Consider the following 20394-nt stretch of genomic DNA (forward strand, 5'->3'; position numbering starts at 1 on the left):
TATATATATATATATATATTAAGTTGTTGGAGGAAGATTGTTATAATTAAATTTCAAATTCATCTAATATNCCAGCATGCTCTATAAATAAAACCCCGTTCACTTGCGCTACCGCAAAAACTCTTCGTTTCCCCAACTTTTCTCTTTCCTCGGCCATAAAGTATCTTATATTCAAACTTGGCACAATATCTCCGCATAATTGAGCAGAATTTGCTTCTGATTCTTCAATGTTTTTGTGATCGTAAATTGATTTGGGCTACCTAATTTAAACTTGAGCCTTTTTTTTCTTTTTTCCCGTTGATCGAGCGAGGAGTTGTTTGGAAGACGCATGAGTGGGTTGGTCAAACTGGGTATCTCTTCGATTTCCAACCATTTCGTCGTTCCTTACTCCAAAACGAACACTTTCTTGTTGTTCATATTGCTGTTGAGATTATCGAAGCTGCTGTTGAGACAGATATTAAAATTGAACGATTTTTCCATTGATCTTGATTTTGATTGTGTTTGCTGCAAACTTTTGGACGAAATTTTTGTTGTTTAATTGGAAATATGGATTCACAGAGCAACAAGAGTAATCGCCATTTGCAAGCAGGTGTGTTTTTGCATCCTTTTTTTCTAAAAAAATATTTTCCTTCTGTACCTGGTTTGTGTTTTTATTCTATTCTTTTTCGTATTTGATTTTTTTTTTGTTTTAGTTTTTGCTCTAAACTTTGGGTAAAAGGGATAAATGGCGAACCTGAACAATCCGATAAATCGAATATTAACTGACAAACGGTTGGTTCGTTTCACTGTGTTTCATCACATGCCTGTGGCTATGGATCAATTAAATAAATTTTTTGGGTAAAAGATTGTTTTTTTAAAACGATAAGCGGAAAATATTGCATCCTACACGTTGGTTTTACATCAAGGAAAATTGGAATAATGATTTAGCTATATGTAAAATTATTGGCCGAATCTTTGTACGATGTTGACTTGGACAACTGGTTTCTTTGTATCTTCATTTGACTCGCTTGTTGAACCTTCACCTTTGTCCGGGTTTGCTCAGAATTATTTAATATGATCCTACTTTTTAATTTTTTTTAATGCGGGGATAGATATAGGCATATAGCCAGCATGGGAAATCATTCTTGAACATGATAATATCTTCAGTTGACCTTCATCATTTTCTTCGATATAAAATTATTATTTTTCTTTGTAGAAACCCGAAATTTTTATTATTGTGGTTTGGTATAACCGAGTTGTATTGTTTTCGAAATCCTATTGATAGTACCCAAGATACGTTGATTTCACGTGGATGCTATATCTGTATTTTATATGTGACGCGATAAGTATTTAGACGCGAAAGTTTGGCTATTTATCATCTAAAATGATCTTTGTTCCTCTCTTTCTCCCATATCAGGTGGGAGTTTCACTTTTTTTGCATGTTTCAAAGAATATGCAACTAATCCTTAAAATATTACTTCTTGGCACTTACCAGAAATTTCATATTCAAGCAGATTGATTCAAAAAAAATTTCATGTCACAATCACAATACTCTATCACTGTGTGTGGGTATTATATATTAAGCTGCGTAGATGGTAGTGGGAGGTGAGGTGTAAGTGAGCTAGTGGGTGGGTTTTAACTCAGTGGCGAAGTGGGGTTAAACACTGGTAGATCGTAGTGGAATGGATGATGACAGCATTTAAACATTGGGTGTTGTGATTATTTTTTAAGGGTGTAAAGGGGGTGGGGACCAGAAAGTTCGGTTAGGTCCAGTGAAGTGAAAAATTCATCAGGAAATGGGACAAGTTTGAGGTCTGAATAATTTCCCCCTAGACTCCCTGGGTGATACATAATATTGCTCACCTTCAGGTTACTTCTTTATTTTCAGAAACTAGTTTATCTGAAGCTACCTGCCAAGCTTGGTGGTAAACTCCCGCTGTCTTGCTTTAATTTTTAGGCATCCTGTACGTCCTATTTCCTTACTTGTCTGAGGAGTTTGTGGTTGGGTGTTCTTAATAGTTTCCAAGAATCAAACAGTTAATAAAAATGGGAGAATACTTTTCATGTGATAAATAATCCGTTCTTATTTATCAAACACTGCTGCCCATGCAACCTCGATAGGTGGGAGGAGATAAATCCTTTAAGATATTTCAGTGGTTATATCTGAGCCAATTTTTTTATTCTTTTAGCTATTTGCTATTCAGGAAGTAGGCATGCAGCCTCTCCATCTGTCATTGTCATTGGTGCTGGTTTTTCTGGCATTGCAGCTGCACGAGCTCTTCATGATGCATCTTTTCAGGTAGAAACTTGGTGTATATATTCGTATTAGTTGCATGATTATTGATAGTGGTCTTAAAAGTATGAGTTTTTCCAGGTAATTGTGCTGGAATCTCGGGATAGAATTGGCGGTAGAGTTCGAACTGACTATTCTCTTGGTTTCCCAGTTGATTTGGGCGCATCTTGGTAATTCAGTTCTGTATACGTGGAGTCTCTGCTAGAGTATTACCTTCTAATCTCCACCTGAACATCCTTGTTTCAGGTTGCATGGTGTTTGTAATGAGAACCCATTGGCCCCTCTTATAGGAAGACTGGGACTACCCCTTTATCGCACCAGCGAGGATAACTCAGTTTTGTATGACCATGATTTGGAAAGGTTATTCTTTGGCCTTTCAACTTGTGATATGATCATCTTCAAGATGATGAACAAGTTCCATTAATTTTCTGCCAATTCGTATAGTTTGTACGTGTAGTGGATTTCTGAACTTCAAAAGAAATAAGATATGCATCATAACTAAGGCGACTCGTTGATAAATTTTACTGATAGTCTTTTGAGAATTTTTTCATTTATTCTGTCATAGTTTTCATGTAATTATCTTTTCTAATTTGTTTGCCAACATACATTTGAAAATTCTTTCTTGCATCACCGCACAGTTACGTTTGGTGGCTAATATATTATTTCTGTTTTCAGTTATGCCTTGTTTGACATGGATGGGAAAAAAGTTTCTCAAGAACTAGTATCAAAGGTTGGCAAAACATTTGAGAGCATACTGAATGAGGCATGTTTTACTCACCATTTTCTCTGGTTGCTTGCTTTGTCATCTCTGTTTTATAACAGTTTTTTTGCTGACCATTTGCAGACGGATGTAATACGACAGGATCATAGTGAGGACATGTCTATGCAACGTGCCATCTCCATTGTTTTGGAGCGGAGACCAGATTTAAGGTTTTACCATTTATGATGTATAAACATAATTGTTGTCTGATTTATGCCTTTATAATGCATTACAAAGCTCAACCAAAAAAAAAATGCATTTCAGACTGGAGGGGCTTGCTCAAAAGGTGCTGCAGTGGTACATATGCAGAATGGAAGGGTGGTTTGCTGCAGATGCTGATACCATATCACTCAAAAATTGGGATCAGGTCATTTCATCATGATTGTTTTTTCCTTTTTTCTCTCTCTTCTTTCTATCATTGTCAAGATCATTTCAAATAATATGATACTAATTCTTGTGAATGTCTTCTTACATGACCATACTTTCACAAAAACATTTGAGACTCACCAAATCTAGAATGTATTGCTCCCTAAATCTAGCCAGGAGCAGACTTGAGACAGTAGAGATGTTTCCTAAAATCCGTTGGAAATTAAGAGCATGAGCCTGAACATTGCTTGTTGGCCTGGGTGGTTAATACCTTTTGTAGCATTTGGGTTTTACAGGAACAGTTGCTACCCGGTGGACATGGGCTTATGGTGCGGGGATATCTTCCTGTTATCAATACACTTGCCAAAGGCCTCGACATCCGTTTAAGCCTCCGGTAGGGGATATCTTCTCTACCCCATTTACTTCTAAGCTGGGGATATCTTCTCTACCCCATTTACTTCTAAGCTTGGCCTTTTGGTTTTGTTTTATTCAAGAGTGACAGAGATTTTTAGGCATCATAATGGAGTGAAAGTAACTGTTGAAGATGGGAGTACCTTTGTAGCGGATGCTGCAGTTGTCACTGTTCCTCTTGGTGTCCTCAAATCAAATTGCATCAAGTTTGAGCCGAGATTGCCCGCATGGAAGGAAGAGGCTATCAATGGCCTTGGAGTTGGGCTCGAGAATAAAATAGTCATGCACTTTGAAACCGTCTTTTGGCCAAATGTTGAGTTCCTGGGGGTTGTTGCAGATACATCATATGGATGCAGTTATTTTCTTAATCTGCACAAGGCCACAGAGCATTCTGTCCTTGCTTACATGCCTGCAGGACAACTGGCACGGGACCTCGAGAGAATGTCTGATGAGGCTGCTACTAATTTTGCTTTTATGCAACTCAAAAGAATCCTTCCAAATGCTTCTCCACCGGTATTATTGTATTTCTATTTCTGTATTCAGGCTTTCACTTTTATCTTTTCTATCTTAACTTCCTGTGCGTGTGAATAATTGAAAGAAGGAGCACAAGTTTATTAAGGGAGAAAACTAGCATCTAACAGAATTTTAGGAACTACTCCAACAATTTCTACCTAGCTCTACCTCTAAAAGACAGACAATTGTTTGAAGTGTGCCTTACACATAGTTAAATGCTAACCATTTGTTCCATAATTGATTAAATTTTTCTTCCCGGCTACTGCAAAATTTTGTCATTCTCGTCGTAGAAGATCATGTTGTGTTTCTTTATTTAAATGTATTGTCTGTGTAGTAATTATTTAACAGAATTCACAAAGCTGCACTACTTTATTTATTTCTGTGAAACCAGAGGGTCTTATCACACTTGATTCTCTCTATGAATCATGCAGATACAGTATCTCGTTTCTCGTTGGGGCTCAGACGAAAACTCATTGGGCTCCTACAGCTATGATATAGTAGGTACACCCCATGATCTGTTTGAGAAGCTAAGAACACCGGTCGATAACCTATTTTTCGCTGGAGAAGCTACGAGTATGGATTACACAGGGGCTGTCCACGGTGCGTACTCCACTGGATTAATGGCAGCTGAGAATTGCAGAATGCGTGTCCTGGAACGGTACGGGGAGTTGGATATTTTCCAGCCAGTCATGTGTGAGGAGGTTCCGGTTTCCGTACCGCTGTTGATTTCTCGTATGTAACGTCAAGAGAGTGGAGTAAGTTGTCAAAAATTTCTGACATCGGAGAGTTTGCTAGCGCATTAGACATGTCTGATTGCTTTGTGAGATTGTGGAAATACAAAAGTTTCCAGAACGAATGATCAAAGCATTGATTCTTGTCTTCGTGTTTGAGGTCTTCTTTGATGTGAGAAAATGAAGCGTCGAGGGGCGGTTTTTCGATGTAAAATAGTGGAGCTACTATTATGTTTTACAATAACTAAATTGTTGTTATTTGTGTTTGAGGTTTTCTTTGATGTTGGAAACGCGTATTGAATCATAAAAAAAATAAAGTTGTAGAATGTACATCATTGACAGCTACATGTGGGTGGATGGATAAATTTTAAAATTCTTGTGTTATGAGAACTACCATGAACAATATTTGTAAATATAAAATCTATTAACTGAAGGTAATGGTAGAGTTTACAATTTGAGCTATAGATGATGCCTTGTCGTCAAAACATTAAGTGTAGGTGGACGAAGCTTAAATCCCCACATTTTCGACAAAGGCATACTTCTAAGCGTTTGAGAGGAATGACCTTACCCGAAGCTCAGGATAATGACAACTTTCAAGCTACTCTGTTAATGACACAAATCCAACACCAAAAATTTGTTTGTCACTCTGATCTTATATTTGGACTAGAAATCCCTTTCATCTGATGACTACATATAGCGCGAAACAGTGTTCACAGGATAATAACAATTTCACAAACAAAAGATTGCTTTTCTTTTGTGATTTCACCTTGTTCACTGTACAAATAATGGTGTCCTTGATAATATATGTGCAGTCACCTTCCCAAGGTGTGAGATTGTCTCATTAAAGAGTTCCAAGCAAGCAAAGCAGCACCTACAGCGGGCTCAACCTATTTTTTCCACGGAAGAACACAATAAAGAACAGCGATCAACATCTGAAAACGATCACATGTACCAATTGGGATTTTCTAGTCTCTGATATTTCAATGAATTTGAAAAACATTGACTTTGATTCATGAGACACGGGCCGCCAAGAAGAAGGGTGTTACGGAGAACAAGAGAAACCTAAGTATTGAATGATAATATTCCCATCAAAGTTTTCACTGCGAGGCAGCGAGAAATTTGAATGACTTGATCTTCTTGTCAAGATATGACATAACATAAAAATTCTCGATTTCTTAACACTTCTTGTCTTTATTGGCACAAAGATTAAGTTATTGCATGAATGACTATACCAATCTTAAGAAGAGTTATCTGGAATTTTGTGATTACGATCATTTTGCTATGAAGAGGTATAGTTTCTGGTCCACTTGGTTATCTAATTTCGTAAGGCAACTGTCCGATCAAAATAAAATGGAAGTTTATTATGGTTTCTATAACATCAGGCACGGCGTTAAATCCTGTTCTTCATATCCTGCCAAGATAAAAAAATTCTGCTACCTGCGCAATAAGATTACTTAATCCATGGATCCACAATCTTGTGGTTGCTAATTTCAATGAGGCTCTCAAGTATGAATTAAACTCGGAATTTCACATGGAATCTATAAGAGCTTTGTACGAAAATATGGAGATGAAATAAAAAGATTTTAGATGATGAGATGTCAGAGAATCTAATGTAAGTGGCGTGAAGAATGGAAGCAAACAAACAAGACATACTCACCTTTGGACGAATAGGAAGAGCCCCAGGGAAGTCCTTGGAGATGCAATTAATAACTTCGCTACCAATGTCCCATCTCTTATTGGCTTCGAGAACACCTCCAACCATTACGAGAGGAAAATTATCCATTTGATCTGAACAAAAATTTAGTTGGATTAATAGTGAATGGAATTTGTGGTTAGACTTAACTTTATACAGCCAGCACAGCAGATGATAGATCATCAAGATAACCAATCCTCATTGAGTGCAAAACCAATCTATCCTATTCATAGATGATTTCCCGTAGGGGAAAATTTGAGTCCAATTAGAACCATAAGTAGCATGCAGACATTCTGATAGAAAATGTAGCAGCTCAAAGATTTCTTGGATTTCAAACATAAAAATTTGGTGACATTGTCACTTTCTAGCCAGTGGAAATTTGGAGTGACAGAGTCCAAGAGGTTAAAAGTTGATTGGAAATGCAAGAGAGGCAAAGTAGAGATCACATGACATCATAATTTTTAAGCTCTGGGCCCAGGGCATGGCATGCCACACCTTCACCACATAGCTGCAATCTCTCGATGACAGCTTTCACACTTGAAGCCAACTCTTTAACAGCATCATGTAAAATCTTGTTGGCCACTGAATCGCCAGCATCTGCACAAGAAACCACAACTGGAACAAGAGCAGCTATCCTTGCCCAAGATGGATCTACATAGGTCCACCTAAAATCAAATTTAAGTGATTCTTATTTCCCAGTATTGTCATTCAAATGCTTCGTCTTACTTCACATGTCACATTGCACAAGATTTTATTTTATTTATTTTTTGAAACTATACGTGCAGATTCTAGCTTTACCTAGAGCCAACTGACACACACTGCCATATAACTGACTGGATCAAGAGGTATACCACACAAAGCCCGAAAATTGTCTTGAATAAACCCATCAAATCTATAGCAGTCAACCATACAAATTTCTTAGTCACATTTCCATTGAAAAAAATAAATAGCATCTATTTGTTATTGTCACATGAATGTAATAAACTTTGATGAAAAGGATGATACAGGTATGAACTATGAATATTAGTATACTCTGTAAGATCAAATTCATCAGCAAAGTGCCTGTCAATCAGCTACAATCATCATATTCAAATGGAACTAACACTGGCACAACGAAATTTTTTCAGTGCTGATCTATGCATCAGTAACATACCCGATTAGTTCATCCGGAGAAGAAAGACTGAGTTCATGCAAGATACAGTCTGTCAGTGTTGTTTCTGGGCCTCGACCATCGTGAGCCCTTATAACAGCTGTCAGTGCCTGTGCAGCTATACCATACCCACTGCAATTCAACATAAGTAGAATAACAAAATTTTAACCTGAAAAACTTTAAAAAGTAGTTGTGAAAAATAAGTAGACTAGTTGGAAAGATGCACTGGGAAGATAAAATATAATTTTCTTCAGGGAGTTAAGTACAAATGTTAACATCTAGACTATTCCTCAGTAAACTGTAACTGCCCTAGGTCAGATAAGCTCATGAATGGCATCTTTCAGTTTACAAATGATTTCCTCAGAATTAGGTCGAGGAAGTTGTAGTAATTGAATTGTCGCCAAGTGATATTTAATGATGAAGCCTGAAGGCACAATTGGATGGTAGAGATAACCAAAATCTCTACCAGCAAGATAGATAAAAGTAAAATACTGCATATATGATAGAGTGACTTCAAAAAAATCTTTCTGACAATTATGATAAAACATCTGAAGATTCGCAATGAGCGAGGTGTTTTAAAACTGTGATATGCAAGATTCAGGATATTTTGATAGCATCATCTTAACCACTAATACCTCTGAGACTTCATTATCCCTACAGTTACCTTTTGAAGAACAGAAAAAACGAAACTATATTTAATTAGATATCCACCCAAAAACATGTAAAACCAGAGCAAGAATGACATTTTTGCTTTCGAATGCAAAATTTAGAATGATGACAGCACCATTCTTCCAATAATATAAAGAGGCATAAGTTTTGGCATGTGTACATGTATATAGAGGTAAATGCATCTCCACAAAGATGGTATGCATGTACAAGTACTATAAAACCTCTACCTTCCCCAGTCACCTAAAATTGGTCCAGCACCAGCAGCCCGAGCTTCTCTCCCATCTTCTGTAAATCCATAGGCAATGGTACCTGTACCAGCTATGAGAACACATCCGTGAAGCTTTCCCATAGTCCCACAAGCCAAAGCTGCCACAGCATCATTCTGAACAAATAATCTGACATGGCTGGGAAATATTTCTCTGAGAAAACAACGAAAAATGAGAACTTAAAGAGTCAGAAAAGGTAGTGGTTAATAATGACATGGAATTAATTAAGGGTTAAAAAGGTGTGTCAGTTAATTTAAATTTGATAAGATCAAGTTAATCAAAGAAGAAATACTCAAAGATCAATCATCTCACAAATATTCCCGGAATGGAAATGTAAAATTCATAGTATTTAAGTTGTGCCAACAAGTCTCTATACTAAAATGAGGCAGAGAAACCAGATGGTGGCAATCATGTCATGTTGCAAAACTATCCTCATCTTATGATGAAATTCAGACATTCATATAGTGGAGACCAGAACACTCTGGAGATGGAGGTGGGAAGGCCTTCTAAGAATGCTGAATTAAAGTGATTCTACACTGAAATAATACTGTATGCAAATGTATAAGAATGGCAAGGCAAAACAAATTCTTAGTCAAGTAAACCTCAGCCAACTGAGTATTCGATGCTGATCTGTTGAATGATTAACACCAGATACTGAAAGACAAACAGCTTGAACAACAGAACGTGTTGAAGCTGACTTTGAGAGAGCTTCTGCCATAACATGCTCCAAAGTGTCTCTAGCAGCAGTTTCTGTTAAAAAAGGACAAGAATCAAAACATCATTCAAATTCACTGTCATAAGATGAGGTTGACGAACCAGTCATAGTATATTTTTCACTCAACGCATTCAATTCGGGTGATATTTCACAGTTACGATATCAAGTCACTAACTCCAGGACCTCAATGCAAATTGTAACATATCAATTCATTTTTCCACACTTCAGCACTCAACATCTATTTGAAAAGAAAATAACTAGTCTACAGCTACAAGAATTTTATTGTTTGGCAAATCCTCATATAGTCATCTTCTCCTAACCAAAATTATAAGAAAAAAAAATCTTGACCAACGCTCAAAAACCACACCAACCCACTTAAAAAAAGACATTGTATTTATCTATATCCCAGCTGCTTTTGCTAGGATTTAATCCACACAACCAAGATATTTTTTTTATTATCCAACGATATTATTCCACCAAGGCACCATGCAAAATAAAAAAAAATGAGCACAGATTTTCCAACAACAACACATCAAACAAAAACCAAACGAAGAAAACTAATGAAGTACAGAATACGTAAATATGCATACGTGAAGATATACAAATATACCTCCAACACTGTTGTGATTGGAGCAGCCAGCTACTGCCCGAGCAAGGATGGGCAGAGGGTCGGGCAGCGGCAGCGCAAATGGTAACACAGACATGCATACACACACAGTAGAAGTGGTCCCACCATCAATACCCAGGATCACTTTCAGGCCATCAACGCCACCATTCAAGCACACATCACCACCACCGTTCAGCCCATTATTGCCGTGTGCGGCGACCACCAATTCATGCTCGAAATCCCAGATTTCCCTGTTCCTATACCGCTTCATTTGGTCGTAAAAATGAACTCAAAACTGGCAAGAACTTGCAACTGTTAACAGAGTGAAGTGGATTGTTTGGAGAGGATGATTGGTGTGATTAAATTATTGGGCTTGAGAAATATAGTATTTGGCCGGCAATAACGGGACAAACGCTTGAGGTTTAACCGTGTGAAGTGGACGACTGTGGAATTGAATTGAAAATTGAGATTTTTTTTTTGTGGACTGCATGTTGATTCGTCGAAATTTCCAGCCATCGGCTTGTTGAATCAATTGAATGAAATTATTTGTGCGGTGGGTCATTACATCACATACTACAAGGCATCGTTGATAAGATAAAAAGAAACCAGTCCGATGATACACGAAAATAAATTATTTATTATAATTTGAAATAGTAAAATAAAATAATATATCACAAAAAAAATTCCCTCAATTATAGAGATTATTAATAAATAGTAATAGATATAATCTAAGCATAATAATGAGAAAGATACACATAAAGAAGGGAAATTTGGAGAATAATCTTGGTCAAACTTTTTTTAAAAATACTCTAAATATATTTGAGTATTTTCAATATACATGTAAGGATAATTTGTTTTAAAATATTTGATCATGTTGTGAAAAAGTAAAAATTTACGGTAAAAAAGTAAAAATCTCAAACTCTCAAAATTATCACACTACACACTTTATAATATTTTTCTCTCAACTCAATTGTGATTTTCTTCACAAATGAGAGATCTATTTATAGAAAATTTTTACAAATAATCCAAAAATAAAATACATCATTACCTACATCATCACACACTAATTTTCAATATTCAACACCTAATTTTACCTAATTTTCAACATTCAACATTCACATTTTCAACACAAATATTTAACACATTTTTAAATAATTTTTCAACACTCCCCCTTGTGATGATGATCATAATGATTGTATACATTACGTGTTTTTATACTGCCTCGTTAAAAACCTTACTAGGAAAAACCCATTGGGATAAAAACCATAGTAAGGGAAAAAGAGTGCAGTCACGTAAACTCCCCCTCATGTTGACACGAACAATTCTTCACAAATTTCGTAGATTGCGCATCCCAATATTATATATGTGCTTTCTGAATATTGTCGTAGGAAGTGCCTTTGTGAAGAGATCTGATGAGTTTTCACTTGATTGAATGTGACGAACATCAATACATTTATTCTTCTCAAGCTCCTTGGTGAATGCGAAGAACTTAGGAGGAATATGTTTAGTTCTGTCGCTTTTTATGTATCCTTCTTTCATTTGAGCAACACATGCAGCATTATCTTCATATAGTATCACAGGCTTCTCGTCGAATGATAATCCGCATGAGATTTGGATATGTTGAGTCATTGATTTTAACCACACACATTCACGGCTTGCTTCATGTAGTGCAATAATCTCGGCATGATTTGATGAAGTTGTTACAAGTGTTTGTTTCTGTGAACGCCAAGAAATTGCAGTGCCTCCACGAGTAAATACATATCCAGTTTGAGAACGTGCTTTGTGTGGATCAGATAAGTATCCAGCATCGGCATAACCAATTATACTTGGATTAGCATCTTTTGAATACAAAAGTCCCAAGTCTGTCGTTCCTCGTAGATAACGGAATATATGTTTAATTCCGTTCCAATGTCTCTTTGTTGGATATGTGCTAAATCTTGCCAATAAATTTACGGCAAAAGATATATCAGGCCTTGTACAATTTGTAAGATACATAAGGGCACCGATAGCACTTAGATATGGTACTTCTGGACCAAGAATATCTTCATCATCTTCACATGGACGGAATGGATCCTTTTCTATGTTTAATGATCTAACAACCATTGGAGTACTTAAAGGATTTGATTTGTCCATATTAAAACGTTTAAGGATCTTTTCTGTATAATTTGTCTGGTGAACAAATATTCCACATTCTTTTTGTTCAATTTGTAAACCCAGACAATACTTGGTTTTTCCAAGATCCTTCATTTCAAATTCTTCTTTCAAGTATGACACAACTTCTTGAATTTCCTTATTTGTTCCAATGATGTTTAAATCATCAACATATACAGCAATAATTACGCATCCGGATGTTGTTTTCTTAATGAAAACACAAGGGCATATTGAATTATTTACATATCCCTTTTTCATCAAGTGATCACTTAGCCTATTATACCACATTCTGCCGGATTGCTTCAACCCATATAATGATCTTAGTAATTTCACAGAATAACATTCTCTGGGTTTTGAACTTTGTGCTTCAGGCATCTTAAATCCTTCAGGGATTTTCATATATATATTACTATCAAGTGATCCATATAAGTAGGCTGTAACAACATCCATAAGACGCATTTCTAAATTTTCAGATACTGCCAAGCTAATCAAATACCGAAACGTAATTGCATCCATCACAGGAGAATACGTTTCTTCATAATCAATTCCAGGCCTTTGAGAAAAACCTTGTGCAACAAGTCGAGCTTTATATCTTACTATTTCATTTTTCTCATTTCGCTTTCGAATAAAAACCCATTTGTATCCAACAGGTTTTACACCTTCAGGTGTAAGGACTATAGGTCCAAAAACATTACGTTTATTTAGCGAATCCAATTCAACCTGGATGGCATCTTTCCATTTTATCCAATCCTGCCGATTTTTACATTCACCAAAAGATTTTGGTTCATGATCTTCATTATCATTTATGATGTCGATTGCCACATTATAAGAAAATATATCATCAATTTCTTCTATATCTTTTCGGTTCCATATTTTTCCAGTATTAATATAATTGATAGAGATTTCATGATTCTCGTCAGTTTGTGGTTCTGACAAAACATTTTCATCATCATGTGTTTCTTCAGGAACATCATTCTCTATTTTGTGATCATTATGTGTTTCTTCAGGAACATCATTCTCTATTTTGTGATCATTGTGTTTCTCTATGAATTTTCTTTTTCGAGGATTTTTATCCTTGGAACCAACTGGCCTTCCACGCTTCAGGCGTTTAATGACATCATGACTATCTTCAATTTGTTTCTTCGGAATTTCAATTCGAGCAGGGGCATTTGCAGCATGTATATATGATTTAGTTACCCCTTTTGTGTCTGCAAATGCATCTGGTATTTGATTTGCTATTCTTTGCAAGTGCACAATTTGCTGTACATCTTTTTCACATTGTTTTGTTCTTGGATCCAGATGTAACAATGATGATACATACCATGTAATTTCTTTTTCGGTATGTTTCTGTTCTCCCCCTAACATTGGGAAGATTTCCTCATTAAAATGACAATCAGCAAAACGTGCTGTGAACACGTCGCCTGTCTGTGGTTCAAGATATCGAATGATCGATGGACTATCATAACCAATATAAATTCCAATCTTTCTTTGAGGTCCCATTTTCTTTCGTTGAGGTGGTGCAATAGGCACATACACCATACATCCAAAAATTCTCAGATGAGAAATGTCTGGTTCTTTACCAAATGCAAGCTGCAATGGGGAGTATTTATGATATGCACTTGGTCTGATGCGAATTAATGAAGCAGCATGTAAAATTGCATGTCCCCATATAGAAATAGGGAGCTTTGTTTTCATAATCATTGGTCTAGCAATCATTTGCAGACGTTTAATCAATGATTCAGCCAATCCATTTTGAGTATGTACATGAGCAACAGGATGCTCAACAATGATTCCCATAGACATACAATAATCATTGAAAGTCTGGGAAGTAAATTCACCAGCATTATCAAGTCTAATTTTCTTGATTGTATAATCGGGAAATTGATTCCTCAATTTTATTATTTGAGCAAGTAATCTTGCAAATGCAACATTTCGAGTTGACAATAAACATACATGTGACCATCTGCTGGAGGCATCAATCAATACCATAAAGTATCTGAATGGTCCACATGGTGGATGGATTGGTCCACAAATATCACCCTGAATACGTTCAAGAAACATTGGTGATTCAGTTTGGATTTTGGCTGGTGATGGTCTTATAATAAGTTTTCCAAGAGAACATGCTTTACATTGAAACTTATTATTCTGAAAGATCTTCTGGTCTTTCAATGGATGACCATGTGTATTTTCTATAATTCTTCGCATCATTGTTGAACCAGGATGTCCTAATCGATCATGCCAATTGGTTAATATTGAAGAATTATCAATTACCATGTTTGATTCAATGGGACGTATATGTGTATAATGCAATCCAGTAGGGAGCATTGGTAGTTTTTCAATCACATATTTCTTTCCTGATTTATATGTGGTAAGACACATATATTTCTCATTCCCTTCATTCATTGTTTGAGTATCATACCCATGGGAATATATATCATTAAAACTCAACAAATTTCTTTTCGATTGTGGTGAATATAAAGCATCATTGATCAAAAATTTTGTACCATTAGGTAACAAAAATTGTGCTTTACCACATCCTTTAATCAAGTCTACAGGACCTGATATTGTATTCACCGTTGTTTTTGTTGGTTTTAGTTCCAAGAAATATCTTTTATCTCGGAGGATAGTGTGCGTTGTACCACTATCAGGTATGCAAACTTCAGCTTGGTTCGTAGCATTTTCCATATTTGAACTTCAAAAAAATATGCAATGAAATAAAATTATTGACAATAAAATACAATACAATATAACACACTATAAAACATTATCATACGAATACATAAAAAATAAAATATTTTACATATTTATTCCACCATCAAATTGATCATTATCTGAGAAATCAATCAGAAAATCTCCAGCATCAAAATGAGTTGAACCACTCAAAGGTTCACTGTGTTCAGTAAAGTTGGTCTCCTTTTCTTTCCCCTTTATTGATTCTTTATAAAGTTTACAAAGGTGCTCAGGGGCTCGACAAATACGGGACCAATGTCCTGGAGTACCACATCTGAAACAAGAACTTTCAAATCTTTTTGAGTGATTCTCATTAACACTCATATTCTCTTGATGCCTTTTCGGTGGGTGGTTTGGGACGTTCTTTTGAGATGAGTTATAGAAATAACTATCTCGATTATTTTCAAAACCACGGCCGCGTCCACGACCACGACCACTTCCACGTCCACGTCCACGTCCACGACCACGACCACGACCTCGATTTTGTCCTCGACCAAAATCTTGTCTGTAACTTTGATTTTGGTTTCCAGGTTTAAATTCATTTTTGCTTACAGCATTTACTTCTGGAAATGCTGTTGATCCAGTGGGTCGGGACTGATGATTTCTCATTAATAGCTCGTTGTTCTTTTCCGCCACAAGAAGACAGGCGATGAGTTCAGAATATCTCGCAAATCCACGCACTCTATATTGTTGCTGTAGTGTTATATTTGATGCGTGAAACGTGGAAAATGTTTTTTCAAGCATTTCCGATTCTGTAACCTCATGTCCACAAAATTTTAACTGCGAGATTATTCTATACATCGCTGAATTGTAATCACTGACTTTTTTAAAGTCTTGGAATCTTAACATATTCCATTCATCACGGGCGGTCGGAAGTATAACTTCCCTTATATGTTCAAATCTCTCTTTTAATCCTTTCCACAGAGCCATGGGATCTTTTTCGATGAGATATTCACATTTTAAACCTTCATCAAGGTGTCGTCGTAAAAATATTATAGCTTTTGCTTTTTCTTGTGATGAAGATATACCATTTTCTTTAATGGTCTCGCTTAGACCCAATGACTCAAGATGCATTTCTACATCAAGAGTCCATGGCATATAGTTTTTCCCAGTAATATCAAGAGCGATGAATTCGAGCTTTGCCAAGTTTGCCATGGTGGTACTAAAAATTACGATGCATTTTATTAGTTAATGAATATTGCAATACAAAGTAATGGATAAACAACAAGTACAAGTATTCGTAAAAATAAAGAAAACACACGAGGAGGATATTCTCCGATAAATACAAGACTGGTGAGTATGATAACCAAAATAATTAAAAATAACCTCGTGAAAGCCATCTTCTTTTTTTCTTCGAAAATTTGATGAAGAATAATTTTTAGAGAAGAAGAGAAAGTTGGAGTGATTGAATGTATTTGTGAGATTGTATTTATAGAGCAAAAACTAGCCGTTTTGTTACCGTTTATTACCGTTGGTGTATAAGAAAATAAATGTATGTATTTGTATAATTTTATGGTAATAATATGGTGTATATAATATTAGTCATATTTAAATAATTATGTATATCATATCACATTATTATAATTAGGTGTCATAAGTTATTTTGTTTAAAAAACCTTATAGGCTTTTATACTTGTCGTATCCCTTACCGGGAGTGTGGGATGTCGTCTTAACATCCTCCCAGGATTTATAACAAGTTTTTGAAAAAATTATTTTTATTATTTCTAACAATAACATTATATTATATATTACATATATAAACAATAAATAAATAACAGTAAAATAAATATTATTACTTTTGTTACCTTTTTCTTCTGTTCGGAGCTTGGAAAAATATGGAGGACTTTTAGAGCTTCGTGCTGATAACGTGTTGTGAAAAAGTAAAAATTTACGGTAAAAAAGTAAAAATCTCAAACTCTCAAAATTATCACACTACACACTTTATAATATTTTTCTCTCAACTCAATTGTGATTTTCTTCACAAATGAGAGATCTATTTATAGAAAATTTTTACAAATAATCCAAAAATAAAATACATCATTACCTACATCATCACATACTAATTTTCAATATTCAACACCTAATTTTACCTAATTTTCAACATTCAACATTCACATTTTCAACATAAATATTTAACACATTTTTAAATAATTTTTCAACAGATCAAAATTATTTTTCTCACTACAATTAAAAATCGTGTGTAACTTTAGTTTATCGCATATGTCGAGTGAAACAATAACATAGAAACAATAAATGTTTTGGTTTTCAAATCAAATTTTAAGAATCGTTTGTTCGAATGAAAATTTTATATTTTAAATGTCAATCAAAGTTAAAATATTCATATACTAGCCATTACAATATCTTGATGGTTAAAAGATATGAAGATTTAAAAAGTAAGAATAAATTTATGATTTTAATATTAATAAAATAAATAATAAAAACGCATAATTTTGAGTTCAAGAGACGAGAACGTCTAACTTCACTTCAAATTTCATGCAAATAATAATAATAATAATAATAAATAACTAACTTAGAAATGCATTTTATAGGATCATGCTCTTTTACTAAAAATCATAACTTATGGTAATAGTATAAACAATTTTTTAAAATCGTATAGCAATCTCAACGACATGATTCAATTACTCTATCAGCAAAGACAATTAATGGACTCAACAATCTTTCTCATGATAATTGCACTCCTTGTAACTAACGAGAATGAAACTTATGACATTAGATCTGATACAAATTGTAACATCGAACGCTTTTCATTTTATAAAAAAATTATAGTCGGTAATAAAAATACAAATCAAATATCATATAAGAACCCAACATAACATCTTAGTTGTTCTATCTGCAGAGACAACTGTTTCAATATTTTATAAACGGATTTGATTGGTTAAATATGTGTTTATTTTAAAGAATATCCTACTCATGTGATACCATATTATGCATATTTTTACTGTAGAATAAAAATCAACAATGCAAACAAATCTGAGAAGAGATATGTGAGGATTTTTTTACTTGATCATTGGTTAATCTAACTTTTATAAAATATTTTATAAAAAAATATGTATATGTTATGCCAACGTGTATTCAAATAGTTTTACAGTAATAATTATATCTGACAAACTAAACAAAATTTATGATAATAAAAATGGATCAGTATAACTTTTCACAATATATAATTAAAATAATAAAAACAATTTATCTAAAAAAATAATGGATAAAAATTCATATTTTGTGGTCACTTCCCTTATGACATGGCACCAATCTTGAACAATATAACCTTATCTTCTATCATAAATCCAATCCTCCAAACACAACCACCACCACCACGCATTTTCCCTCGCATGATATCTCAGTCACATTCACTCTACTACTCCACACTCCTCTTTCCACATTCATCTGCATCAGACAATCAAGAAATAGATAAAAGTTGTAAAATAAATAGGAATATTGTGACAGAGTGGTAAATATATTCCAAGAAATGGCCTCAACTGCATGTTTCTTGAACAATCTTGCGGCACTGTCTTCTCCAGCTGCAAGAGCTTCTCCCCAGCGCAGCTCTGCGGCGAAAGCCGGCCAGGTGGTGTGTCGTTCCGCCCAGAAACAGTCAGCGGCTCAAGAAGACGGTTGCAGCGCAGCCGAGGAGGCGACCGCAGTGTCGCGTAGATTGGCTCTAACTGTGTTGATTGGTGCTGCTGCTGTGGGGTCCAAGGTTTCACCTGCGGATGCTGCTTATGGAGAATCTGGTAGATGCTACTTTCATAGGCTTGTGTCAACCATTGTCTTGTTAAGGTTGTTAGAAAGTTATATTGCCTCTAAAATATGCATACTATCGCAAGGGAAGTTTTAATGCAAAACATGTATTATAGAAGCACCTATCTCCCACATTGGGAATCACAGCAGATAAAGATTCAGTTCTTTTTTTTTTTTTTTTGGGATCAGTAAAAGGAGATATATTTTATTTGTTTGGATTTGGATAAATAATGACTTGTGGTGTTTGTTAAGAGCAGCCAATATCTTTGGAAAACCAAAGACCAACACAGAATTCACGCCTTACAAGGGGGATGGGTTCAAATTATCCATCCCCTCAAAGTGGAATCCTAGCAAAGAAGTAGAGTTTCCAGGACAGATTCTGAGATACGAGGACAACTTTGATTCCACGACCAATGTTTCTGTGATGATCACCCCTACTGACAAGAAGTCCATCACTGACTATGGACCCCCGGAAAGCTTCCTTGCTTCAGTAATTTCCCATCTCCCTTACATTTTTTTAAATAAATAAATATATTTTTCTAATGCTTTCCTAGCGTCTCATGCAAAAGTAAAGCTCATTCTGCTCATCTATGAACGAGTGCTCAGTTAAGTTGAAAGCATGATTTAGACGATAAGCTGAAGCTTATGTACTAGTGTATCTGCTAATTTTTCAGGTGAACTATCTTCTTGGAAAACAAGTATACTTTGGTCAAACCGACGCAGAGGTAAATCACTCGGTTTACACAGATAGATTTACACATGCAATGGCAATTTATTCAGCGCGTGTCCTCAACATTTGGTGATGTACTTTCTGATTTTGAACAATTTTCACTGTCATTTTTCAGGGAGGATTTGATTCGGGAGCAGTGGCAACTGCAAATTTGTTGGAGGCTTCAACCCCAGTGATTGGTGGAAAGCAGTTCTACTTTTTATCGATTTTGACACGAACAGCAGATGGAGATGAGGGGGGCAAACACCAGCTGATATCGGCCACGGTGTCAAATGGGAAGCTGTACATTTGCAAGTCACAGGCAGGAGACAAGAGATGGTTCAAAGGTGCCAGGAAATACGTTGAGAATGCAGTAAACTCTTTCTGTCTTGCTTAAATGGAAAGATTGAGACGTGAGTATTTTGTATGTATTTTAAGCTCAGACCCCCCTATAGTTCTGTTTGTTTCAGCCCAAAGCTGTTGATTTATGCCTAAGGATTAAGGTCCAAGTTCTGCTCCTGCACAAAAAGAATCTCTCTTTTAAATAGCTAAACCATAACACTCTCATTATTTTTACCTTCGATATACTTACCGACTTCAACGACTCACCAGTACCTGCCAACCGAAAATCAATAAATATGGTATTCGATGGTAACTTTCTCATAAAGCCCGGAATAGATCGAGCCGAAAGCAAGCGAGGATCAGTGTCCAATGTTACAAGCTGAAGGCAAACAGAGATAAATGCCTTCTACTCGACTAAAATTTTCCTATTTTTCAGAAGTTATTTGGCTCTAATTCACCCTATATAGCTAAATTCCGGGTCCATAAATGAACCTGTCCTGCACGAGGAAAACCAAACCATGGTAGGCGTTCACACCTTCACATTTCAGTT

At 35.5% G+C, this 20394-nt stretch overlaps 3 protein-coding genes across 8 annotated transcripts; 2 read left to right on the forward strand and 1 right to left on the reverse strand.

Annotated features, from left to right (window-relative positions):
- Positions 1 to 90: 90 nt before the first annotated feature.
- LOC140968979 (polyamine oxidase 2-like) lies at positions 91 to 5269 on the forward strand. 4 transcript variants are annotated; one of them, XM_073430196.1, is made up of 10 exons: positions 93 to 589; positions 2169 to 2278; positions 2354 to 2442; positions 2519 to 2632; positions 2948 to 3002; positions 3117 to 3202; positions 3297 to 3399; positions 3695 to 3792; positions 3893 to 4322; positions 4754 to 5269. In XM_073430196.1, the coding sequence occupies exons 1-10, from the start codon at positions 547 to 549 to the stop codon at positions 5060 to 5062; spliced, it is 1437 nt and encodes a 478-aa protein (XP_073286297.1). In that variant the 5' UTR covers positions 93 to 546; the 3' UTR covers positions 5063 to 5269. The 4 variants fall into 4 exon arrangements, with proteins under 4 accessions (XP_073286293.1, XP_073286297.1, XP_073286295.1 ...); XM_073430195.1 differs by having other exon boundaries at positions 94 to 589; positions 2948 to 3035; XM_073430192.1 differs by having other exon boundaries at positions 91 to 589; positions 2948 to 3202.
- Positions 5270 to 5503: 234 nt separating this feature from the next.
- Positions 5504 to 10720, reverse strand: LOC140968980 (uncharacterized). Of its 3 annotated transcripts, none has more exons than XR_012173857.1 (7): positions 10157 to 10720; positions 9434 to 9581; positions 8793 to 8984; positions 7900 to 8028; positions 7193 to 7411; positions 6711 to 6841; positions 5504 to 5940 (listed from the first exon to the last, which is right to left on the reverse strand). XR_012173857.1 is itself a non-coding variant. In XM_073430198.1 (7 exons), the coding sequence occupies exons 1-7, from the start codon at positions 10422 to 10424 to the stop codon at positions 5941 to 5943; spliced, it is 1083 nt and encodes a 360-aa protein (XP_073286299.1). In that variant the 5' UTR covers positions 10425 to 10720; the 3' UTR covers positions 5504 to 5940. The 3 variants fall into 3 exon arrangements, 2 of the variants coding, with proteins under 2 accessions (XP_073286299.1, XP_073286298.1); XM_073430198.1 differs by having other exon boundaries at positions 5504 to 5985; positions 7242 to 7411; XM_073430197.1 differs by having other exon boundaries at positions 7242 to 7411; positions 10157 to 10719.
- Positions 10721 to 18383: 7663 nt separating this feature from the next.
- LOC140968933 (oxygen-evolving enhancer protein 2, chloroplastic-like) lies at positions 18384 to 20076 on the forward strand. The gene is made up of 4 exons (XM_073430107.1): positions 18384 to 18786; positions 19051 to 19283; positions 19468 to 19518; positions 19639 to 20076. Exons 1-4 carry the CDS (start codon positions 18522 to 18524, stop codon positions 19897 to 19899), a joined length of 810 nt encoding a protein of 269 aa, XP_073286208.1. The 5' UTR covers positions 18384 to 18521; the 3' UTR covers positions 19900 to 20076.
- The last annotated feature ends 318 nt before the right edge of the window (positions 20077 to 20394 follow it).

This window comes from Primulina huaijiensis, unplaced genomic scaffold, assembly GCF_012295235.1.
Source record: "Primulina huaijiensis isolate GDHJ02 unplaced genomic scaffold, ASM1229523v2 scaffold38877, whole genome shotgun sequence".
Classification (NCBI taxonomy): domain Eukaryota; kingdom Viridiplantae; phylum Streptophyta; class Magnoliopsida; order Lamiales; family Gesneriaceae; genus Primulina; species Primulina huaijiensis.